This window comes from Sander lucioperca, chromosome 18 (genome assembly GCF_008315115.2).
Source record: "Sander lucioperca isolate FBNREF2018 chromosome 18, SLUC_FBN_1.2, whole genome shotgun sequence".
NCBI lineage: Eukaryota > Metazoa > Chordata > Actinopteri > Perciformes > Percidae > Sander > Sander lucioperca.
The window spans coordinates 27,184,793-27,211,315 of NC_050190.1; the positions used below are offsets into that span (position 1 = coordinate 27,184,793).

Sequence of the window (26,523 nt, forward strand, 5' to 3'; positions counted from 1 at the left end):
ACACTCAGATATTCCCCAAAGGACCGTAAAAACACCGCGTTAAGTCGGTGTGACAAATGTCAGACAGTGATACGGGTTTCTACAGTGTTCTGCACTAATATTTAATACAAATATTAAGAACTGTTTACTTACTCGAGTATCACTGTCGGGTCCGTAATGTGAATGACGGTATATAAGAGTGGACCAGCAGGTCCCGTGTCTCTGGACGGAGACCAGTGAAGTCTCTTTCCCGGTGATGGCTGAGCGTTACTGAGCAGCCTCCAACTGAGCTTGAAGACGTAGATGTGACGTGAGCAACCTGTCTGAAAGTTGGAAGTCTTCTGGTAGCTGTGCCAAGAGAAATCTCAATCATTCCCAATCTAGCAGAGACGGAGAGCGTAGGTATATGTAAGGAGATAACATAGACACAGGCTAATTATTGATCACTAAAATGATAGTTAACATTAGTAATTAAACTTAAACAGCTAATGGAAGTCCAAACTGCCTGAGAGCTTCTCCTGTACTATACGGTAATTCCTCTACTATGAGACAGTAAGTCTCGTGGTTATGACCCAATCGTTAGCCTATTTTTATAAAAACGTCTGCTACGGAGCCATAACGTGAGCTACAAGGTAATGCAGCCTTTTATACATTGTCGTGTTTCTTTAGAAATAAACAATGGACAAATAGAGTCTTTAAACTCTTCAGATGTAAAGTTATTCTCTGTCAAAGTGACGTCAAAATGAATGGCAGTCAATGGGATGCTAACGGGAGGTGATGGCTTGGTAGCATCAACATGGCGCCGTAGGAGGTTTGGGATGTGAGGAGACGCTGACCCTCTTGGGCTCGCTAAGCGAGAATCCAAGATGGAGGATGAGAATTTTTCACTTGAAACAAATAGAGCATCTGATTGGATGAGGTCGGGAGCAAAAAGCGAGTCTCGTGTGATTGGTCTAGACCTTGAACTCGGAACAAGGCGCACGGTTCTCTGATTGGTTGAAAACTTGGAACAACTTGAAACACTTGAAACAGAGAGAGCACACTGAAGTTGCAATTTTGTCCATCTTAAAAAATTTGGTTTTTTTGAGACAAACTCTGAAAACAAGCAGAAATGCCTTCTGGCTAGGGCTGCACGATATTTTGTTTCATCGTCTACATCGCGATGTGCGCATGCACGATAGTCACATCGCAGGACGTTGCGATGTTGACACTACAACTTCTTTGCTGCTTGATAAAAAAAGTAAACTTTCACCGTTGTCCTTTTCCATGATTGTTACCGGCCGACCCTTCCTCTTTAAGACAGGTGGTCATGTGACGTAACGTTAGTCCGACGGGGGGGACTGCCGCTGACACAGTGATGCGGAAAGGAAATGGCAGAAATCTAAACACCCAGATGATCTGCTTACCTATCAGTCTCTTCTTTTCTCCTTTGCTGCTTCTATTTCTGCAGCCAAAAGCTCTTTCTATCAAACCAAAATTTAATCCTCTTTCTCGAACCCCAAAAAACTTTTTTCCATCTTCTCTAACCTCCTAGATTCCCCCAGTCCACCTCCTCCCTCCTCCCTCCTACCAACCCACTTTGTCAACTATTTTGTAAAAAAGATAGATGACATACGCTCTTCATTCTCAACCACACCTTCTAAAATCACCTTACCATCCATCACATCCAGTACTCTTTCCTCTTTCACCCCTTTATCTCCAAACCAAATTCTTACTTTGATTACCTCTGCCCGCCCAACCACCTGCCCCCTTGATCCTATCCCTTCTCACCTTCTCCAGTCCATTGCTCCTGACCTCCTTCCTTTTCCTCACCCATCTCATTAAGCGATTAAAGCTATGCTTTGGCTGTATTTGGGCTGGGAATTCAAGCCATGTTGGGACTCTTTTTCCGGCTGATCTAAAAACCAAACGTCCTGTTAAGTCAGACTCATTTCACCTCAGGGTGATACCGTACACATCCCGGTCTGTCACTGGCCAATATCAGACCCTTCCGATCCAGGATTTTAAAAATTCAAGGCTTAAACGTCCGATTAAAGCTATACTTTGCCTTGTCAACTGGCTGTTTCCCCGATGCTCTCAAAGAGGCAAGAGTGACCCCACTGCTCAAAAAACCAACACTCGACTCCTCTGATGTAAATAACTACAGACCCGTCTCCCTTCTTCCATTTCTATCTAAAACTCTTGAGCGTGCCATTTATAATCAACTCTCTACCTATCTCCACCAGAACAACCTTCTTGATCCCCACCAGTCTGGCTTCAAGGCTGGCCACTCTACAGAAACTGCCCTCCTTGCTGTCACTGAGCAGCTTCACATCGCTAGAACAACCTCTCTCTCTTCCATCATCATCCTTCTGGATCTTTCTGCTGCCTTTGACACAGTGAACCACCAGATCCTCATTTCGACACTCCGAAATCTGGGTGTCTCAGGCTCTGCGCTCTCATTGCTCACATCTTACCTGGCAGACCGAACCTACCGGGTAACCTGGAGAGGGTCTAGCTCAGAACCTTGCCCACTTAAAACTGGGGTTCCTCAGGGATCAGTCCTGGGTCCCCTCCTCTTTTCTCTGTACACCAACTCTCTCGGGTCTGTCATTCAGTCGCACGGCTTTTCTTATCACAGCTACGTAGATGACACCCAACTAATTCTCTCCTTTCCTGAGTCTGAAACTCAGGTAGCAGCACGTATCTCGGCCTGTCTGACTGACATCTCTTCTTGGATGTCTACACACCATCTGAAACTCAACCTCGACAAGACTGAGCTCCTTTTCCTTCCAGGGAAGGGCTCTCCTACCCAGGACCTGACTATAACAATTGACGACTCTGTGGTAGTCCCCACCAAGACTGCTAGAAACCGGGGTGTGACACTTGACGACCAACTCTCCTTCACTGCTAACATTGCTGCAACTACCCGATCGTGTAGATACATGCTGCATAACATCAGAAGGATATGTCCCCTTCTAACGCAGAAGGCGGCTCAGGTTCTGGTTCAGGCTCTAGTCATCTCACGTCTAGACTACTGCAACTCCCTCCTGATTGGCCTGCCTGCATGTGCCATCCGACCCCTGCAGCTCATTCAGAATGCAGCAGCTCGACTTGTCTTCAACCTCCCCAAGTTCTCTCACACTACACCGCTCCTCCGCTCTCTTCACTGGTTACCAATTGCGGCCCGCATCCGCTTCAAGACACTAGTACTTACGTACAGGGCCACGAACGGATCAGCACCCGCTTACATCCAGGACATGGTCAATATATACCCCAACCCGCCCACTTCGTTCTGCATCAGCCAAACTGCTGGCTGCCCCCTCACAGCGAGGGAGAACTAATCACTCAACGAAATCCCCTTGTTGTCTGGAGTTTGAACCTTCACAGTTGAAAGCACTTAATTGTAAGTCGCTTTGGATAAAAGCGTCACCTAAATGACATGTAATGTAACATGTAATGATGCTCATGCTTCTCCATGGGTAGTGAAGCTACAGTAGTCAGTGTTTTATGTTCGCTGCAAAGACAAACTAAATCACCTGATTAATGCAACGTAATCACGACGTCTCCCGGTCATTTTTCACCGCATAAAGCTGCTACCAGCCAGGCTAAAGCTAACATAGTTAGCATAAAGAAACAAGGTGTCTGTCCCAGCTAACGTTATGGTTCAGAGCTGCGACGCTGGAAACATAACACTAATCTACAACAGCAGTCTGTTTCTGATATAACGTCATTTACACTGATTTAAGTGCTCTTGGACACACAGTTTGTTGCAAGAGTGTGACATGCAGGCTCTGCATGCACAGCCAACCACCAATCACAATCAATGTTGATCAATTTATCAAAACAACCAAAGCCGGTCCCGCTAGTCGACCACAACCTGACATTTAGAGGAAGCAACATGCATACATTATTAATATCATTCACTTTAGCCTGGATTGATATTATATGAATACAATGGTGTCATGTCAGTCAACCAGTGTATTTCTTCCTAATTTCCCCTCTCCAAAATCACTTCAGAAGAGTAATCACAGCGCTTACTTGCTTTGGTTTTTGTAAAGCATTAAAGTTCAACAAAGACTGGTTCATAAGAAAATTTCATTTTTCATTTTTATTTTCTTTGTAGATGCTCTCCCCTACAAAACCAGCCCAGTAGTTGAGAATGATTTAGTATTTCTAAATAGGGCTATTTAGTCCTCTTGTAAAAAAGAGAAAAAAATCTTTTTTTCATATCGCAGGGAAAAAAAAATATCGCAATGTAAGTTTTTTCCAAAATCGTGCAGGCCTACTTCTGGCAGTGTGCTGTGGTCCCCAGCCACCCCCCCTCTTGTGTCTGATCAATATACTGCAGGCTGAAGACATGACAAGTGACGCCAGCCTGTGTATCACACAGAAATCAACCAAATACATAACCTATTTCATTTAACCACACTCTTTCAAGCATTTACCGTTGTAGCAGGTATTGTATATTTATATGGTGTTTATAAAGTCATTGTTTAGCTGAATAATGACTCAATTGTTAAAGTCTTGTGATTGAAGCATGAGCTTGAAAAATTGTACTCATAAAAAAGCATGTGACAGGTCCACAGATACATGAATAACCAGTCAAGAGTTTTTGTAAAGTTTTAAACATTTAACACACACACACACACACACACACACACACATATATACAAAGCATACAATTATATTACAATATTATTTCTTTTGCCGCCGCCTCTCCATCCTCTTGTCGTATCCCCTGTGTAGGTCAGCAGTGGTAATGCCCCCTCTCTTCTCCGTCAGCCACTGCTCCACAGTTCTTCTCTTGGGGTCAGCTCTGGCGCAGAACGTCTCCCTAGTCCTCCTGAAGATACTGTGGCCAGTGGCTTTGACCATGTGTCGGCCACATAGGTGACAGGTCCTCCGTTTTGGCAGCGGCAAACGACCTCCCTGCATGGCCTTCCACTTCTTGTGAAGTCTCCAGATGGTGGTCTGGGGCATACAGGTCTCCATCCATTGCCGCAGAGTCGTCTGTCCTGCGGCCGCCGTCTCACAGGATTCTTCAGCTACAGAGGAAATCAGTTCTGTGTGCCCCGCCGGACCACCACAGAGGGGGCATTTAGCTGCTGACTGGGCCTCTTCCTCCTCCTCCTGCTGCACGCTGCTGGCTGGAAAAAGAACAAAACAAAAAAGAAATAAGTTATTTAAAAACAACAACCTTACAAAACAAAAAATAAACAATGCGCACACAGGCATGCACACAGACACCTACAATGGATAATCAGTCGTCGGCCGTTGCCCTCTGCTCAGATAGCCACTGCTCCGGGCTCTTCCCGCTGTTGGCTATTGAGCAGAAGCGCTTTCCGTTTCTGCTGGCATGCCCATACTGGTTAGTTTTGGGCATGCCACACAGCTGGCAGGTGTAGGCTTTCCTTTCATGGAAAGACCAGCCCTTCCTCCTGGCCTTCGCCTCCACCCTGGGCTGAGTCTCCTTCTTCCTCATGTCCCTGAGGAAGTCCTCTACAGAGCGACCTGAGTCAGTGGCATGGTATTCCCACATGACCGGTGCTTGGGCATACCACATTTAGAGCAGGGGTAAGACTTTGGAGGTTTTCTCATCTTCTGTATATTCTTACCCCTGCTCTTGGCTGCAGCCACTGCCTCAGCCCTCTTCTTCCTCCTGTAGGATGTGGACCTGGGGAGCTCCTCTCCCTCAGGGACAGGAGGGTAGTCCTCACCTTTTCTGGCTGCATGAGACAATGTACAAAAGAAAAACCCAACGTTAGCGACGTTCGGTTATGCATCAGATGAGCTGGTGACACTGAGTGGGCAGCAAAGGAATGTGAATAAGAAGAATAAAACTACCCACGCTTCTCTCTCTCTACTCACGTTTGCTCTTCTTCCATTTAAGCACCTGGTCCTCAGCAGTCCAGTGCTTCTCCTGCCTGCTCAGCATATTAGTCCTACCTTTCCTCTCTTGCTAGGCTTCCCGTTCGTCCCAGGCTGGGCAGAGTTGGAAGAGATGACGATGACTGCTGAAGTCTGCATGGGCGCACACATAAAGCAATAAAAATGTAAGTTACCCAGGGTTATATTGATGGGAAATGCAGTTGATAATATATCAGATAAAATAATATTACTCTGCTACACGTTTGTAAGTCCTGCTGTGCAGAACGAATCAGCATATTAAACTTACCACTTCTCTTAACAGTCCGACTTGGACCAGCCTGGTCGCAGTCAGACTTTGAGGAGGGCACAAACTCTCCCCCTCTTTGTTCTCTTCTTCCTCCTCACAGGAGAAGCAGTGGGACTGGGGGTCTGAGTGGACACAACACAAATGTCAGTTAAACATTTAAGCAACTTTAGGTAACACAATATTAAAATGCTTGTTTGTAGAGGCCGTCCTACTGAGAAATATTACAACTCCACCTGCTCTCTTTTGAGGTTACTGGCCAGTGAAGGCCGAGCAGTCTCCTCCTCATCCTGCAGAGCTTCAGCAGTCCAACGCTCTACCTGGCTGGGAGTAGGACTCGGAGTCTGCATGGACACAAATAAAAGAATGAGGTGAGTGTCACTGAATGGATATGAAAGTGGTTTACTGTTGAGTGTGTGAGTTAACATTAATTCAGGAAAGAAAGAGGTGCTCTGTTCAAGACTGAAATCTTACCCTTTCTCTCTCCAGCTGCCAATTTGTATCTGCGTCCGACAAAAGCGTCCTGGTCCGTCTTCTCCGTCAACATGGTTTAAAGTTGAAGTTGGAAGCAGTTTTCCAGAGTGAACTGAGAGACAGCACTGAGGTCCTCACCTTTTATTGTGGACCAATCACACCCCCAAACCAATCAGAATTATCCCTTTGTTCCCTAACCCCACCCCATTTTAACACCTTACTCCTCTCCTCCCACAAGCCCCCTCCCTGGGTTGACCTACAGCGCCCCAGCACTTTCAAAGCCTTATAGGTGAATTATACTGGACGCATCCAAGCTGGCGCGCGCCATCGTGACGTCGAGCTGTCACGCACTGCTTTTTTTTTTCTTTTTTTTAAAGGTTTAAAGGTTTTGACATCAATGTAGATATAAATGTAATAAAAAATTTCAGAGAAAAGATTTTCTAATATTGTACCTGTCATACAGAACGAGATATTCTGTAACATATTTTGCAGTCAATACTGCTGACGTTGTCTTACTTTAATCAGATCAGTAGCTATATATTTATGTTTAACAACTCTCTCCATACGTGTAACACGCTGATATATAAAGGGGAGGAGAGGCTACAATAATAACGTAGTGTGTGTTCTGAGTGACGGTCCAACATCAGAGAGGCTCTATAGGCTCTTTACAGCTAGAGTTGTTATAAACAGACAGCCCACTTACCCATTTGTCAGAGTTTGAATGTGTCGGCGCTACGTCCCGAGATCAGCCCTCCCTGTACCTAGCAGCAGCAGCAGCGCCGCGTCAGACACGCTTCTGGTGTGTAGGACACAGAAACATCCACGCAGCCGCCACGCTTCTGAGACGCAACAGAAACGCCACGCTCACGCGACGCATCCAGTGTGTGACCGGCCTAATGGCCATCAGCGAGGTGAGCTAGACCAGACGTTGGGTGCCAGAAAAAAGCACGAGTTTGATGTGAAAATGAGAACTGAGTAGCAAAAAGCGAGCAGCAAGCATTGTAGCAAACTCAAGCAGCAGTAAAACAAGCTAAAGTAGCAGCTTTTAGGAGCAGCTGAGGCAGCAAGCAGAAGGAGCTACTGAATCAGCTTAAAGAGCAATGTGCAGGTTGAACTCATAACTGAATTAATACTTAATGTTGTCTGAAGAGGTCTTTTAAAAACACATAAGTAGAAATTGCTATGTTACACAAACCCTAAAGCAGAAATTTTGATGAAAGGGTACCCATTTTAAGCTAGGCTCTGAAATACGCCTTTCCCACTAGCAACACGTCATATGACGTAGGCAGAGGCAAACAATAGGTTGTGCTCCCGCTCCGCTCTCTCACTCTGTAGTGGTGAGAGAGAGTGAGATATAGAGAAAGTTTTAGATTGAGTTTTAGAAAGTCAAGTCATAATGGTAAATTATTGTGTTTGTGCTGGTTGCACAAATTCCAGCCTATCAGGAAATCGTGTACATCATTTTCCTTGTAGGAAAAGCAAGGTTTTTCGTTTTTTGGGTGCGTTTTGTGCAGGTGAAGAGAGCAGACTTCAGTAAGGACCATGTGAGGATGATTACCGATGCTGTTCCCTCGGTGCACTCGATGGAATCAAGTCCACCACCATCAAAGCTTTCACCTGAATCTGGCGCGGGCAAGACTCTTTTTAAGACTCCTTAGCCTCTCTGAGATAATGTAGTCCAGATCTGACAAGGTTAGGTGTAGTGGTTTTGGATCTGGACCTGATCCAATGTGGTCTACATGTGAAAAAAACAGTAACAACTCCCTTTATTTGATTTTCACAAATAGAATAAAGCTTTCAAAAATCTGAAACTGGGATTTTAAGACTCCTTGGCCTCTCTGAGATAATGTAGTCCAGATTTGGCAAGTCTACCTGTTGTGGTTTTGGATCTGGATCTGGTCCAATGTGGTCTCCATATGCAAACAACTGTAAAATCTCCCTTTATTGCATTTTCAAAAATAGAATAAAGATTTCAAAAATCTGTAACTGTGTTTTTAAGACTCCTTAGCCTCTCTGAGATAATGTAGTCCAGATTAAGTGTAGGAATGCGGCCATCACATACAGCTTACTGAACAGGCCTATTCTGGTGTGTTCTTCTGTTCCAACTGGCTGAATGTGTACCTAAACAAGCAGATAGACTGTTGTATTTTTAGTCCCGAACTGCATACTTCAAAAATCTAACCGCAGTCTAAACTACCACGAGCTAATTTTAGCTAACGTTAGCTAACATGTCAAACGGGGCTAGTCTTTCAACGGCTCTGGAGCTAGTAAATCAGCACATAGGAGAATGTAAAGTCACACATCAACTATAAAATAGCAAGGTGACCAGTAAAACTACAGCAGACAACTACCCTTGGCTAATTAAAAAAATAAATAACTTACTTTAAGATGCTTCTTCTTGCTGGTGGTGGAGTAATTTGGATGCTGAAAGGAGGTTGGTTGCTGGCAAGCAGAGGTTGCACTGCACAGTTATATTTCGTTCTCCCTGTTCTCTCTTTAATGTGAAATGCTGTTTGAAGTTCCAAGATAGAAACGCATTCCTGCCCTGGCTCTGTTGTGCTGGTTCTGGCTCCATCTCTACCTCTATCAGTGATCACGCAAATGAATGCAGCAGACCCAAGTTTGGAAGGACCATAATCTGCTCTAATGAAAACTGCAATGTGAAAATGTACCACTACAGCTGTGTAGGCATCAAAAGAAAGACAAAACAGGGGCTATGTGGCAGATGTAGATAATGCAGACATGAATATGTACAGCACTAATACTTTTTCAATGTAAATCATATTTAGTATATTTGATCTATTCTTGCCTTTTTCTCATCTAGTAAATGTAATGTATTGTAATTATCTTTTTTTATTGTGCTTTCATTAAATATTTTAAATAGAAAGTAGACTTTAGCTCAACTTGTGCTGAAAAGAAAAAAAGAGACAACACAATGCTTATTGAATGTTGCAAAAATCTTTGTTTACCTTTGTGTGCCAATGAGATATAGGCCTATAGAACAATCCATAAGTGCAAAATTATATGTGACCCTAAAAATGTCTCTATAGTATATACTATATAATATACTATACTAGTAGCGTATGTGAGTGTGGTTGTGAGGAAAAGCGAGAGGAAAAAGAGATAGCAAAGATAATGCAAAGTGAGTTAAAAGTGAACAACAACAAGCTTCTCAAGACCAAGGTTATAGTTTTGCATTTTTCATTAGTTTTTATTTTTATTTCGTTTTGACTTTGTTTTCAAATTCAGTTTAGTTTTAATTAGTTTTTAAAGCGGGTTTGCTAGTTTAGTTTAGTTTTTATTTTTTGAAAATGCTCAGTTTTAGTTTAGTTTTTATTAGTTTTAGTTTAGCTTTTATTAGTTTTAGTCTTTTTTGTAATATGGGTCATTTGTCAGGGGATTCAATAAGGTCAGAAAAAGTATTGTGTAATAATAACTCAACAAAAACATCATACAATTTTAGAAATATGTATTCAACAATAACACCAGTAAATAAAATGTAGCCTACATATGGTCATAAATATGTAAACAGTCTACACAAGACGCAGTATGTGCAAAATGTGTAAGTGACGTGTTCCAGGAAAAAACCTAAATAGCCAACAGACTAAAGAAGACATCAACAGGTGTTTTTAACTTTGTTTTGAGTAAAGTGGCGAACTTTTTGAAGTCAATCGAGTCACACAGTTGTGTAGACATCCCAGTATTAATCCACATATTAACCCACGCTTCCTCCCGCTTCTGGTGTTCAGCTGTCAGGTCGCCGGTGAAAGCCCTCCTGTAGTGTTCTCTGTCCTGCTGTTGTCTCTGTCATACTGCCGGGCCCTGTACCCATACATCCATGCCCTGTACCCATACATCCATGCCCTGTACCCATACATCCATGCCCTGTATCCATACATCCATGCCCTGTATCCATACATCCATGCCCTGTACCCATACATCCATGCCCTGTACCCATACATCCATGCCCTGTACCCATACATCCATGCCCTGTAACATTACCAGGATTAGCTTCTGTTTCGGGGAAAGGGAGCTTTGCGTTCTTCTTTACCTTGTTAAGGTAAGCTAGGTTAGCCTCCTAGCTTGTGTGCGCTTCTCAAATGTACTTTCAAATTCGTGGGATTTTTCCCTGTAATAAATTGACCACATATTTTACCACCTTCCACTGCGAGGCACTTTTATCTGACAGTCATAATCAAAAATGCGCATAAAAGTATTAAGTAAGTAGTAAATTGAAAACTGCTAAGTTAAAATGCTGTAAGTCATTGCACTACTTGGTTAAACTACTTGGTTAAAAAGATGGTCATTTATTTCTTTACGGAGTTAAAATGCACTATGATCTGTAGATCGGTAATCCATTGCTCTGACCTTTTCATATAAAAGAGGTTTAAAAGATAAATAGGATAAAAAGACGATTTGTGTTTAAAATGCTGTCTAAGATACCTATACTTTGGGAAAAATGCACTTGAAAATACATTTTGCAGTATTTCTTTGTTTCCTTAAGTTTCTATTTGTTTCCTGTTTTAAGCACTTGTTGAGTTGCTAATCTGTGTTTGATTACTAATGCCTTGTTCGGACTGTAGGGGAATGTGTGGCTTCCGCTCGTTCATTACAACATTGGATGTGAGCGAAGCAACATCGTGTCCGTGTAGCTCATTCTATTTTCCCCTTTTACAGGTAAGAACGAAGGTGGTGATATGAAATGTACATGTCTTAATTTTGTAAGGAAGTAAGGGAGTAAAATATTAGTTACTGTGATAGCTGGAGTATGTGAATTTAGAGGATTGAATGTAAACATGTTGCTCTACTGTAGCTTGCAGGCTAACTGCGTCACGCGAAGCTAGGTGAAGCGTGGTACTAATGTTAATGTAACATCGCCATTGCCTGTGTTCACTCGTTTTATATTGTTTGTATGAGAATGCTATTGCTGCAGTTTAAGAATAATAGTGTTAACTATTACAGTGCTAATTGTGCAGATGCAAATAATTTGTGTTGGTGCAACTGGAGTAAGATTGTAAATGATTCTGGATTAATAATAAATGAATAGCACAAGTATTTTGCAAGGTGCAGCTAAGATATATTTTGTTTATTGAAAATACTGTTTCACTGTTCCTTACTAAAACTGTTTGAGATACTGAAAGGGACATTATTGTGCTGTGAATAGAGAAAATACATGGTTTGTTATATCTTGTAAACCTGCTATTATGATGTTATGATGTTACTGAAAAAGTGCATTACAACATTGGATGTGAGCGAAGCAACATCGTGTCCGTGTAGCTCATTCTATTTTCCCCTTTTACAGGGGCATAACATTCACGGGCACGTTTTTTTTTCCCGGGAGATGGCCGAAAAGGACGCCCTACATGCTGGGAGGTGGCGGCAAGGCGGCCGCTGGGGACGCAGACGGGAGACGGCCGAAAAGGACGCCCCATATGCCGGAAAGACAACCAACCCCCCCGACCAACCTCTCTGCGCGGATTTTCGGCTCTTTATACTACTCCCTACCATTTTCGTGCTGTGGCCACGAAATATGCTTCCCATTGAAATACATTACTTCACATTTTCGTGCTGGCCACCGAGTAAAAAACAAGAAAAACGTGCCCGTGAACACGTATCGATAGATTAAAAATAACGTGACATTTACACGAACTGCCGTGAGACCGGGCTGTATTTTTTTCCCTTCGTTTGATTTTTTGCAGATTGCGACCAACATGGCAGAGTACCTGTTGAGATCCACCACAGAGCACCCATACGTTCTAATGCTGGGGGAAGGACATCAGTGTTCACAAGCTTTTATCATTGTAAATGGGGCAGCCTTGGAGCAGCCATCTCTTTTGGCTGCTGTGGATGTCTGTTTCAAGGCATTTTTTGTTTTTGATGTCAGTTATCCGAAACCTTGTGCTAAAGTTTGGGAGTTGATCCAGACTACCGTCTTTCAGATACCAGGATATGAATCAAACACTGTCAAATTAATGAGAGCTCAGATTTCTACTATGTAGTTTTTATGGTGGCACATGGTTAAGATTTAAAAGTTGGTTCGATAGATTCAATGAATGAAGTTTAAGAAATTGTGACTATTTTGTCCATTTACTGATGTAACAAGTGAATGCACACATCAGAAAGTGTAAAATTACTTTTGTATTCTTTTATATAACTTAATGTTAACTGAAATGAATTGTAATGTTTGTGTCTTAAGTGATATATTTGGCTTGTAGCAATAAAAACAAAATGCTGGGATGTTATGTGCTTGATTATTTCATAATTTCATCAATACATTTCTTAATGCAAAAAATCCATCCATCCATCCATCCATCTTCGTCTGCTTATCCGGTATCGGGTCGCGGGGGGAGCAGCTCCAGCAGGGGAAAAAAATCTAGTGAAAAAAAAAAAATACAGATAACCCAGAATGTGGGTTGTATTTTTCCAACCGATTTTAGGTTGTTTTAACCCAACAACATGGTCATTTTAACCCATTTTTGGGTAGAAAATATAACCCAACAGGCTGGGTCAAAGCCATAACCCAACCCTGCTGGGTTAAAACAACCCAGTGCTGGATCGGTCCATATCGGATAAAGAAAGTGTAATAGGCAAACACACTTTTATTTATGCAGGTTTTCACAAACAGTATTAAAGTTCGGACCGATAACGAGGACATTAAGGGCAGTTTTGGGGAGTAACGGAATACATGTACCGGTGTTACGTATTCAGAATACAAATTATGAGTAACTGTATTCCATTACAGTTACAATTTAAATAGTTGATATTTAGAATACAGTTACATTGTTGAAATCAATGGATTACATGACGATACTTCTCAGTTTCACAAGTTTATTCACACTCTGAATAAATTAAGGCAACTCCATGCATTTCTCTGAAGCCCCAATACGAAAACAAAAGAATGAGCTATTTGCGTGATCACTGATAGAGGTAGAGATGGAGCCAGAACCGGCACAACAGAGCCAGGGCAGGAATGTGTTTTTTATCTTGGAAATTCAAACAGCATTTCACATTAAAGAAAGAGAAGGGAGAACAAAATATAACTGTGCAGTGCAACCTCTGCTTGCCAGCAACCAACCTCCTTTCAGCATCCAAATTACTCCACCACCAGCAAGAAGCATCTTAAAAGTAAGTTATTTTTTTTTAATTAGCCAAGGGTAGTTGTCTGCTGTAGTTTTACTGGTCACTTTGCTATTTTATAGTTGATGTGTGACTTTACATTCTCCTATGTGCTGATTTACTAGCCCCAGAGCCGTTGAAAGACTAGCCCCGTTTGACATGTTAGCTAACGTTAGCTAAAATTAGCTTGTGGTAGCTTAGACTGCAGTTAGATTTTTGTAGTATGCAGTTTGGGACTACAAATACAACAGTCTATCTGCTTGTTCAGGTACACATTCAGCCAGTTGGAACAGAAGAACACACCAGAATAGGCCTGTTTAGTAAGCTGTATGTGATATGTTCCTACACGTATTCAGAATACGTTACTCAGATTAAGTAACGTAACGGAATACGTTACAAATTACATTTTTGGGCATGTATTCTGCGTTGGTGTCTTTAAGAGAATAGCAGGGCCGGCATGTGTGTGCATATGTGGTAGAGCGAGAGTGATGTGAACTCTTTACCCCTGTCATGATGTTTGGACCCTTATAGTCAAACTTTAAGCTGTTCTGTTTATCTAAAATGCTAAAATATCTGGCTTTTCTCTACCCGTCTTTTCTGTCCCAGATTTGGAGGTCAGATGGGCTAATAGTCAGATGGGCTAGTAATTCACCCCCTCCGCATACTGTCAGCTTGGTAGAGGGTTTATAAGCATTGATCTCTTCTTGGTTTAATCTCGCCGACTAATGATGAACTGAACCTTCGTTGCGCAAAGAATAAAGACTTAAAAGACTTTGTTGACCGAATCTTTATTTCTGATCTCACCCTATGGGCTCTATTTTAAAGATCTAAGGTCACGGCGTGAAGGTCCTGGTGCAGGTGAGTTTAGGGCGTGTCCAAATCCACTCTTGCTAGTTTGACGGCGGAAAAAAGGGTCCGTGTGCCGGGTGCATGGTTCTAAAGGGTTGTACTTAGTGTCTTCATTAATCAGAGGTGTGTTTGGGCGTAACATGCAATCAACCAATCAGAGATCATCTCCCATTCCCTTTAAAAGCCAGGCGCGTTTGGACCTTGGAGCATTGCTGTTATGATGGAGGATTTGCACCGTAATATTTTTATTTGTAATCTTCTGCATGTGTGTGTGCTGCTGTGCGTCCCTGTGTGTGTAACAAGCATAGTGTGCACGAGCCTAGGAGCATTTTACTAATGCTCTGTTAAAATAACAATGAAATGCTGCGTTATTGACTTTAGACCAGGTTTTTGTTGGTCAATGGCGCGATCACTTCCCGCTGCCTCAAGATAGCAATACTCCCAGAATGCACCTGAACACACCTCCCTGTAAGACCAGCACGCCCAGAATGCACCTGAACACACCTCCCTGTAAGACCAGCACGCCCTTGGGCCACAGATTGGCGGAGGTGCATTTGCTATTTAAACAACGTGGGCGCTGGACGGGGTGATAGAATGCAAAACCGATTTTACCTTGTCATAGTTGAATAACGACAGTTCGGTGGGTAAATAGGAAATACATAGAACCTCAAAATCCCAATGATACCCCTTTACTATGCAAATCTCACATTTTGAAACTGCCGCTGAAAACAGGCGAATCTCAACAAAGCTCGAAGTTGACATCAACAGCTCAGGAGCTGTACCTTTGTCACGCCCATGGACGTATTAAGACAATGGTCACGCCCCAAAATTTACATACAGGCCACTGACCTGAGAACAGTTCAGAATGTAGCTAGGTCAAGTGGATGTCAGACAGAGTGCACTGCTCTGTGTACTTTCATGGGAATTACAAAGAAGAAAGTTTGGAATATTTTTCAGGATATTGACAATGAACCAGAGTCGTAAATGCAGTGTTCCAGGCTGTACGGGGAATGGTTACACTTCTCATAGTCTTCCCAAGGAACCAAACACTCAACGGGCATGGCTGATGTTTCTCTATAAGAAGATCTTTCGTTTTTCTCGCTACTGACAGTACTCCTAATTTACAAACAACAGAGCTATGGGTTGGAATCGACCGGAATTCTCCTTTAAGTTAGTTTTAGGTTAATGTAATTGTGCTTACCATCTGTGGCCCAGTTTACATTCTGACTTACAATTCTGGTTATCTATCAGGGTGATCTGCATTAAGCTCGACTTTGCATTATTTTCCACGGGACAGTGAATGCTGCACACGCTTATCTAGCGAGAACACACGGGCTTGGACAACAAGTACGCGGCTTCACAGCTGAGGAGGCCCGGGAGTGTTTTTAAGATAAATATACGGGTTGTATATTAACCTTATGTGAACGGATGCTTCACATATGACCAAACAGAGTATTGGGAGCAGCAGCAGTAACGGGAGCGGTACACGCCTGGCCGATAAATGCTATTGAAGGGCTGGTCTTGGCGTGGTGGTGCAGGAGCCGCTGCTGAAGGCTTCCCTGCGGACTGCAAACGCGTGACGGTCAGGAAGACGTTTTGGCACGGGGAAAAACTGATCTGAAATGTAACGAAAATGTAACGGAACGTTGTAGAAATGTAGTGGAGTAGAAAGTATAACGTCACTGTGTCCAAGTTCGGACACTTACTGGCTATAACGTTCTATCAAAATATCTGTTCAAATACAAATATAAATGATCTATTAAGGTTTTCAAGTTAATTTAATGGTGTACAACTAAAGTGTAACATCTTACCTTTCTAACGGTATATAGTTTTCACTGTTTACTTTAGCTTTTACTTTACAAGAGCCGGCTAAAGTACGCTATTACCGGTGAATTAGCCGTACGCTACCCTTGGCCATAACCGGACACCCCTTATCTCCTCGCTATAAACACTGGCTGTTGCTGGTTTTTCGGGGGTATTAAGTCCCATCAATGCTGTCAAAACTACCGGATCGTACTTCCGTCCTTCACAATAAAATGACATGCTTCAACAACTCTGAACTATGCAATAAAAGCTCCTGGATTTCCAGTACAGTAAAAATTTTAATTTTTAGAGGAAAAGACTATTGCCCAAGCATCGCCTGAGCGTTACTTTCATATACTAATTAGACATCTAAATGTCCACGTACATATAGGAAAATTCATACGCAGATTGTTAGATGGGTATAGATCAGTTCAGCTAACATTTTTGGTGATGATCGGAAACGTAAAGTACCGCGAAAAGACCGGAAAGTGCGTCAGGTCGGAAGTGTCCGAATATGGCCAACAGCAGCGAGTGGTGTCCGAACGTGGACACAGTGACGCTAGATAATTGCTGCAAAATGTAACGAAGTAAAAGTCAAAAGTATGCACTATTGATTCTACTTAAGTAAAGTACAGATATGTGAAAAATGTACTTAAGTACAGTAACGAAGTATTTGTACTTCATTACATTCCACCACTGGAAGCTTGGACCTCCTACATGGAAGTGGTGTGAAGTTGGACTGTATTATCACCGATCGTCAACCTCAGACCGAAAGGTTCCTGAGAGAACGTAAAATCACCCACTACTACGATGTATGGCATGTAGCAAAAGGTAATGTGATCTTTTATTTATATATTGTTAAATACGTTATAAAGACATTGATTACTGAACACAATTGTGACTGGCTATAAAAACTTTTGCACAAGTTCAATGATAACTCAATTTCTATATTTTGCTTTGTTTGATATGTAAACTAATTTCATTAGGGTTTTCAAAGAAGCTGGAACAACTTGGCAAAGACAAGGACTGTGCTGGTGAAAAAGTGGCATAAAAGCATAGTCAACCACCTGTACTGGTGTGCCACAAGCTCCGTCTCCAGAATAGAGAAGGTAGCGAAATGGAAGTCTGTGTTGAACCACATTCAAGATGACCTGTAAAAACAAACATAATGACCCTGCTATTATGTCATAATGTTCAATGAGTAGAAAGCATAAAGTAGCTTGAGTAAATGTATCTCCAGTTTTAATTCCCTGAGGTATTTCCCAGCAACATATATATTTCTCTCTCCTGGGGCATGTGTGCACAGTTACCACAAGTACGCCTGGCAAGGGGAGATGCATGTAGTGTAATATCACATATTACTTCATGGTAAGAAGGTAATACTCTCATAATCAGATGGCCTAATCAGCAGGATAGTAGTTACAAGGTAACATTAGACCTACTGACACAGACGAGAGTAGTAATACTTTAGTTACAGCCGTAGCATACAAACTGCCACTACAGAAATAGTAAGCTCCACGTAAATGGACGTCCTGTTGCATATTACTACTACATGGCAAAAAATGTAGCTAACTCCTAATCAGATGACCTATTCAGCAGGAGAGTATACGGTAAAAATATTACAATACTGACTAACATGAGAGTTTACTTTCGTTGCGAGCTGCACTATGAACTGCCCACTACAAACTGGCTGCTAACTTTTCAGCTAACTGGACGTCATGACAGAAATTTCACGAGGGTACAAGTTGTAAAACATTTCTTCGTGTGCAAATTAATAAATGTTATGTTGCTTACAATGCTAAAAACAAACCTAATACAAAGTTACGCTTAGGCTACAACACTGAAGTGCGAGTCTATCAGCTAATGGGTGATGTTAGGCTACGTATTGCAAATTCAAGTAAATGCTAAATGACAACTTACCACTCTGAAGGAGTCATGTCCAATCTACGGCCGACTGGTTGCTCCTCTACATCAGATCCTTCCTCTGATTCAGGCTCAAAATAGAACTGCAACACACGGGACGCGATGCCCGGTCTCCGGGGTGAAAGTCCCGTATTGTTTGACCCATCCACCACCACGACCAACCTGCCTGCGCGGATTTTCTGCTTTTCATACCACTCCCTACTGTTGTCGTGCAGTGATCCCGAAATATGCTTCCCATTTAAATACATTAAATTAAAATTTGTGATCACCACACGAAAAAAAACCCGACATAATCGTGTCCTGTTCACGAATTAATAGATTCAATAACGTAACCACTTCACGAACTGCCATGAGACTGTAATAAGGTCCTCTGAGTATTAGAATTTCCACCCCAGTTCTCAAGGGCAATTCCCAGAACTGTTTGGTACCAAAAGTATGGTCGTTAATATTAGCTCCACTTTGATCGGCTACGTTATAAGTAACCTTAAAGTAACAATAAGGGGGCCATTCTGCTGCCTAATGAGTACTTCTACTTTTGATTCTTCAAGTCATTTTTCCTGCTAATACTTTCGTACTTTTACTTGAATGCAGGTCATGTACTTATAACACTATTTTAAGTGTAATATTGCTACTTTTAAACAAGTAAAAAATACTTCAACTATTGACATGTAGTTACATGTCAATAGTTCCAAGTTCAGGTGCATTCCAAGTTGCTCCAAGTTCTGGAGAAAAAAGTGATATTTTTTGATTATTCACGATAAACTTGAGTAATTAAAGTCTAAACAAAGATTTAATTTGTGACCTCTACAGGCAGGAGGGTTTTGTCTTTACCTGGATGATTTCCTGGGCGGCGGCTTCGGCTCGCCGTCTGTCCCTGCAGGCCAGGATCACCCTCGCCCCCCTCCTGGCCAAATCCATCGCCGTGGTCTTACCGATGCCGGTGTTTGCTCCTGGAGAGGGAGGACAGAGTAACAGAGAGGACAGTTTTATCAGCCATTAACAGATGGAAATGTCTGTCTACTAGTTTGGTACAGACAGAGATGTCTCAACAACTATTGGATGAATTTCCAAGACATTTTTGATAGACATTCAGAGTCTTCCCTCCCCCGAAAAATATTTATGTTTCTATATGTATATGTATCTAGAGGGTTAATAAGAGTGTTAAACACTTTGAAAATAACCTGAGGCCTCTGGGTGTTACTAGCAACCAGGTGAGATAAAAAATGAGTTTTAGCAGATTTAACTGTTCCCTGGTATTTATGTAATGTAAATTTTCTCTCAGCTTTTCTGCAGGCACGTCTGAGAGAGTGGGTATTGTCATTCAGCCAAGGTTCTGTAAGCGCTTTTAGTGCGTTTCTCCCTCAGTAGGGTCCAGTATCTCAGTACAAGTAGAGTCAAAGAGGTTGGTGAGTTCCTCCACATAAAGATTACAATCTTCGAGACTGTACAGCACTGAGTCTATAAAGGCAGCAGAAAACTGTGAGGCAGTTAGAGGCTTAATTGCACGCACACAGCGTGCAGGAGCAACATTCAAAGTGTCCGAGCAGGGGACAACCCTAGTAAATACAACAGGCAGATGATCTGAAATACATATGTCGCATATCTCACTAATGGCAACATCTAAGCCATATGACAGCACAAGAATCCAAAGTATGTCCTTTTTCGTGTGTCAGACCAGTGACAGACTGTGTGAGATTAAAAGAGTCAATAAGATTAAGAAAATCCTTAGACATAGGTCTGATTCACAACACACATGCATATTAAAATCACCAACGATTAAAAAGCGATCATATTTTAACGCAATCCCAGCCACAAAGTCTGCAAAGCCCTGAATAAAATCCTTGTTAAACTTTGGAAGACGATACACCACCGTACATAACGCAGTCACTGGAAGATTTGTCTCAAACAGCTGCAGCTCAAATGTGGAGCAGCTGTCAAACGGAATCTCCCGACACTGAAAAGCACACGTAAACACAGCGGCTAGTCCTCCACCTCTACCTGTGGTCCGAGGGGAGCTAAGGAAACCACATCGGGGAGGAAGAAGTTCGGAGAAAGGCGTGAGCTCGTCATCATAAAGCCAGTTTCTGTTGAGAACATAAAATCCAACTCCAATATAGTTTTGGTGGGACTATAGTTTCTCGCTGGGTCCCACAAGGTAAGCTATGTTGTGCGATAGTGTACGACTGGGGGGAGTATGCAGCCTTTCATTTGGGGAGAGGCCAGCAATGGGGTTTTGTGAATGATGCGTTTGATTCTGTGTTTTTGTATTTTCTGTTGTTTTCATGTTTTTTATTATCGATTTTAATTGCACAATGTCTACACAGAGATCTGTCACTTGTGAAAAGGCTTTATGATCAGGCTGTTTCTAGGCTGGCTGCTGTCAGGTCATATCAGATACCAGAATATGGCGACCCCTAATGTTAGTGGTTCGGGGCGGGTAAACACTAAATTTACAAACTGGAACATCAAAGGGCTTAACCACCCAGTAAAGCGTAGTAAGGTGTGTTTTCTCATTTATCAAAGCTGCAAACAGACATTGCATTCTTAACTGAAACACACCTGCTTGATAAGGATCAGTCCAGACTTAAAAGAGGGGGGCTTTTCCCAGATTTTCCACTCCAAATTTAACACTAAATGCCGTGGTGCGGCCATTCTCATCCATAGGGAAGTGCAATTTGTACAAACATATACGATTCAAGATAAAGACGGTCGGTTTATTATTGTTCAAGGACATTTATTTAATTTACCACTAGTACTGGTCTGCGTTTATGCTCCAAACTGGGATAATGCTAAATTTTTCACTAACTTTTTCTCACTCCTTCCAGAATTAAACAGTCACCAATTGGTCCTCGGGGGAGATTTAAACTGTGTTCTAGATCCCACTATGGACTGTTCTAGAGCTGTACCGGGAACACTTTGCTCCAAGTGTATTTGTGTTTGTCAAAACAAGCACATGGCCAAGAAGCCAGCCTACAACAAGGCACGGCTGGCAACCACTTATCACCACCTCCAGCTGCCTCTCGTTGCCATCGTCAGGCCAGGACAAAAGGAGCCACGCCAACCAAGGTAAGTGAGTCTGTGTTTGCCACTCAAGCTAACCACTGCTCTGTTTCCTGCACCCAGAAAGCCGTAAATTGAAGCCAAGGAAGACTGGAGCAGAACGACTCATCAATCTTCACTGGAACTCTGGGTCCCCTGTCCCCTCCTTCCACAACTTCAGCGGTGAGCCCCTCTACTGCACCTCGCCTACCCAGCTGACTTCCCCAAGACCTAACCCAACCCTGCACACTAGCCACGCCACGAGGGAGCTACACAGCTGCACTCCTTATTTTGCTGTACAAACAAAAATAAAGCACCCACCTTAGTGGGTTTTCACTGCAATCTGATTCTGGTCCATTCTTGTCCCGCCACAGACTCTAGAGTCGCCACTCGCTCCGAAGCTAATCACCTTCACTCTCACTTCTCCCTCGCTCTATCACCCACTCCCCACACACACACACATCCCCACACACACACACACATGCCGGCTCGACGCACACACCAGCGCACAAATATAAACACCAGGCCACTTACGTAGGCTATGGCGAAAGCTCTGCGTGGAGCCTCCACAGAACTATAAAACAGCCTTTAGAAGTGGACCGTTCCTATAACTACGTTCCTGTAACTACTTGGTCAGAAAGAGGCTTAATCTATACAGAGACAGAGAGTGAGAATAACAACAGGAGGGTCTGTTTTGATCTAATGTATACAGAGACAGAGGAGCGAGAATAGAATCAGCATGATTGAATATAAATTCAATCATATTTTCCTAACCCGGCTGCAGCATACATTTGAATACATGAAAACATAAAAATAATGGCTATCAAGAATCAGCTTTATTTAAACTGTTTTAACTCAACAGTACCCAACCTTACTCGTGAACTGTGGCAGTGAGGTTGTGTCGAGTACTTTTTCACACATTAAGAATGAGCTTTTAAGGTAAAAATAATAGATATGTTATGGTTTTGTACTTTTCTGTTGTCTGTATTGTGATTCCTGTACATTTTCTGTTTTTTGTATATTTTATTCTGTATACTTCTGCCCGTTTTGTATGTTTCCTGTGTTGGTATATTTATTCTGTATATTTCTCTTCCCTGTTGTGTTGTTGTGTTGTGTTGTGTCAAGTTTCTGTGTTTAGTTGACGTCATGTTTTTTTGTCCGTTGTCCTGTTTCCTGTTTTATTTTGATAGTCTGTTTTCTGTCCCGTCATGTCTAGTTTTACGGTTTCCCGCCTTTGTTGATTGTCCTGCCCCGCCCTGATGTGTTTCACCTGTTGTATCACCTGTCCCTCATTTGTTCATTACCTCATGTATTTAGCCCGTTTCCTTTGTCTGGTGTCAGATTATTTTGTGTCTTTGCCCAGTCAGTTTGTGTCCTTGTGCCGTCAGCTTGTCCCCGTTTTGTATCCTTACCCTTGTTTTCCAGTTGCTGTCTTTTGTTAATTAAATCTTTGAGCACAACCTTCTCCTGCCTGCCTGCCTCATCTCTGCGTTTGGGTCCACTATTCCTCGCTCCCCCGCAACAAGATATAGAATAATAAAGTCCAACATTTGGACTCAGGGCTCCTTCTATAAAAGACAGAGCCACAAAATGAGACCGGACTCACTTTTTGTCGTATGTTTAATGGTTTAAATTCCTTTTTGCAAGTTTGCAATTAATTTGTAGATTATAATCTGGGACTTTAGTAGCCGAGGGGAGAGTTCATCTCTTGTTGTTTAATCTGTGAGACAATTGTTCTTATTTTCCATTTTTAAATGGTTTCAAAAAGTTCTCACGAGCTCCAACTCTAAGCTAAAGCCCTCAGGCATTTCAGAATAAGTGTCCTCTGATTGTTTAAATGTCTCCTGACTGTGTAGAAACACGTCTTTCCACATATAAAGTGAGGTTTTCCCCTCCATCAGTTCAGTTTCAGCTGTTTTGTGCATATTTGTAATAGTTTCAGTCAGTTCTAAAAGTGTAATCATCTGCTCTGCAGAAAGTGAACTCACCGGTGATGATGGCGGTTTTCCCGTGTAACTTTACAGCACTTTTACATCTGGGCAGCTTGAGAAAAGTCACGTGGAGAAGAAAATAGCCTCCGACTAGCAGAGCAGCAAACAGCAGCATCTCCAGTATCATCCTGACTGCAGACACACAAACATTAACACACTTAGTGAAGGAAACATGTGGTGTGTGTGTGTGTGTGTGTGTGTGTGTGTGTGTGTGTGTGTGTGTGTGTGTGGACTCTAGCTTATGCAACAGTTTATCAGCAGCTCCAAACACACACGTTCAGACACTTAGTAAAGGTGTGAACATCAGGAAACTGCCGCGACCCAACGCGACACACAGAACGTCGAAGGTGTGTTTTGGATTCTCAGCATGTGGTTGTTTGCCAGACAGAAGACAAATTTTGTTTCAGAAGAAGCTGGAGGCAGCAAAAACACAGCTGGCTAAACTGTTTAAAAATGGCGGGTTTGTTCAGGACACCCCCGTCTGTCACTAGCAATGATGATGCAGTGATTAGTGACGATTCTCTCCAACCAATCAGCAGTCTGCAGGTTTTCACGTCACCTTTTGGTATCGCTTCAGCTCACTTGGAACCTCAACGGAGGTGATACTAAATAAAGTACCTGTTAGCAGGTACCAGGAACTTTTTATCAGAATGGAAAACCAAAAAAGGCGAGTAGAGTCGAGCAGGTACCATGTAATGGAAAAACGCCATTACATTCAACTATATTCGGCAGCACCCCGCCATGACGAGAGGTTGTCCAGTAGGCCGAAAAAAGACGTCCCAAAGAAGGATTATTCGTTGCCGACCACTGTAATAGCCACGCTATCGGCTATGCTAGTGGAACACAGGGCCTCGCTTTTGACTGAGTTCAAGTCTTTCTTCCAAGCCGAATTCAACACGGTGTTTTCCAAACTCAAGGCAAGACTAGAAAATATCCAGACTGCTAAACTTGGCACAAAAAGTAAGGAAATTTGTGTTTGGTAGATTATTTCTCTGTGGTAACAATGCTTTTTGGCAATACATCTTTTGAAAGCCTGTTTAGGTACCTTTCAAATGGTGCCCCATTTGTAAGGAACATGCATTCGTGGGAAGAGCAGCAGCGCTGAGTATGTGGGTTGCGCACATTAAAAATGTTGCCAAATCGTCTCTGCCAATGCCAAACAGCTTATATTGCTGTTGCTATTGACACTTGTTTTGAGCTTCTGGTACAACCAGGTGAAGTGGGCGTCCCAGGAGGACGACACCCCAAGAAGACCATTTCCTCACCCGGTCACCACTTTGGTGCCGTAAGCTGTCTTCTACAGATTTGCAGTCAAGGTTTGCAGGACGATATGGCCGAAGGCTCTCTGCCCAGACAATCAGGAACAGACTGCACGCACACAATACTAGGTATTTTTTTCAACATACTATGACTTTTTTCAATATACAATACTATGACTTTTTTGACATACAAATACTGTCTTTTTTTTGACATACTATATGATTTTTTTGACATACTATACTGACTTTTTTTTTTACATACAATACTATGACTTTTTCCACTTTTGTGGACATACAATACTGTCTTTTTTCGACAAACGATAGTTTTTTCGACATACTCTACTATATCACTTTTTCGACATATGTCTTGTTTTCACTTTTTGACGTACTATACTTTTTTTTTTCAACATACAATACTGTCTTTTTCGACATACAATACTATGTCTTTTGTCGAAATACTATACTATGACTTTTTTCGAAACAATACTATGACTTTTTCGACATAAAATACTGTCTTTTTCAACATACAATACTATGACTTTTTCCACTTTTTCCGACAAACGATAGTTTTTTCGACATACTCTATATCACTTTTTCGACATATGTCTTGTTTTCACTTTTTTCGACGTACTATACTATCGCATTTTTCGACATACTACACTGACTTTTTTCGACATACAATACTATGTCTTTTGTCGAAATACTATACTATGACTTTTTCCGCTTTCTTTGACATACTATACTGACTTTTTTTCGACATACTGTCTTTTTTTGACATGCTACACTATCACTTTTGTCAACATACTATATTGTCTTTTTTAACTTTTTTCAACATACTATACTGTTTTTTCGACATACAATACTGACTTTTTTCAACATGAAATACTGTTTTTTTTGGACATACTATACTATTTTTTTGTCGAAATACTATACTATGACTTTTTCCGCTTTTTTCGACATACTATACTGACTTTTTTTCGAAATACTGTCTTTTTTTGACGTACTATACCATCTCATTTTTTCGACATACTATATGACTTTTTTCAACATGAAATACTATGACTTTTTTTAAGTACAATACTATGTTTTTCGACATACAATACTGTATTTTTCAACATACTATACTATGACTTTTTCGACATACTATACTGACTTTTTTTGACATACAATACTGTTTTTGACATACTATGTTATGTATTTTTTTTCGACAAACAATATTTCTTTTGAGATACGATACTGTCTTCTTTCAACATACTATACTGTCTTTTTTCACTTTTTTGACATACAATACTGTGTCTTTTTTTCGACATATACATCTTGTCTCCTCTCTCTCTCTGTCAGTTTTTTCAACTGCTGCTGCTCTCCTCTACTGACTGCTGCTCTCTCCTACTGACTGCTGCTCTCCTCTACTGACTGCTGCTCTCCCCTACTGACTGCTGCTCTCCTCTACTGACTGCTGCTCTCCCCTACTGACTGCTGCTCTCTCCTACTGACTGCTGCTCTCCCCTACTGACTGCTGCTCTCCTCTACTGACTGCTGCTCTCCCCTACTGACTGCTGCTCTCTCCTACTGACTGCTGCTCTCTCCTACTGACTGCTGCTCTCTCCTACTGACTGCTGCTCTCTCCTACTGACTGCTGCTCTCCTCTACTGACTGCTGCTCTCCTCTACTGACTGCTGCTCTCCCCTACTGACTGCTGCTCTCTCCTACTGACTGCTGCTCTCCTCTACTGACTGCTGCTCTCTCCTACTGACTGCTGCTCTCCTCTACTGACTGCTGCTCTCCCCTACTGACTGCTGCTCTCTCCTACTGACTGCTGCTCTCCTCTACTGACTGCTGCTCTCTCCTATGACTGCTCTCCTCTACTGACTGCTGCTCTCTCCTACTGACTGCTGCTCTCCTACTGACTGCTGCTCTCTCTACTGACTGCTGCTCT

The 26,523-nt window shown here is 42.2% G+C and overlaps 1 protein-coding gene and 1 long non-coding RNA gene across 7 annotated transcripts in view; one reads left to right on the plus strand and one right to left on the minus strand.

Moving 5' to 3' along the window:
* The window catches only part of LOC116053573 (dehydrogenase/reductase SDR family member 13-like), a 65,964-nt gene that overhangs the window by 28,585 nt on the left and 10,856 nt on the right, over positions 1 to 26,523 (minus strand). For all 6 annotated transcript variants that reach the window (XM_035994414.1, XM_035994410.1, XM_035994415.1 and 3 more), the window contains exons 2-3: positions 23,326 to 23,460; positions 19,130 to 19,248 (exon numbers count right to left, since the gene is read on the minus strand). In XM_035994414.1, the coding sequence (XP_035850307.1) occupies positions 19,130 to 19,248; positions 23,326 to 23,455 (249 nt within the window). In that variant the 5' untranslated portion in view covers positions 23,456 to 23,460. The remainder of the gene's footprint in view (positions 1 to 19,129; positions 19,249 to 23,325; positions 23,461 to 26,523) is intronic.
* LOC116053582 lies at positions 17,082 to 17,401 on the plus strand. Its single transcript, XR_004105882.1, has 2 exons — positions 17,082 to 17,206; positions 17,362 to 17,401. It is a non-coding gene; the product is annotated as an uncharacterized LOC116053582 (long non-coding RNA).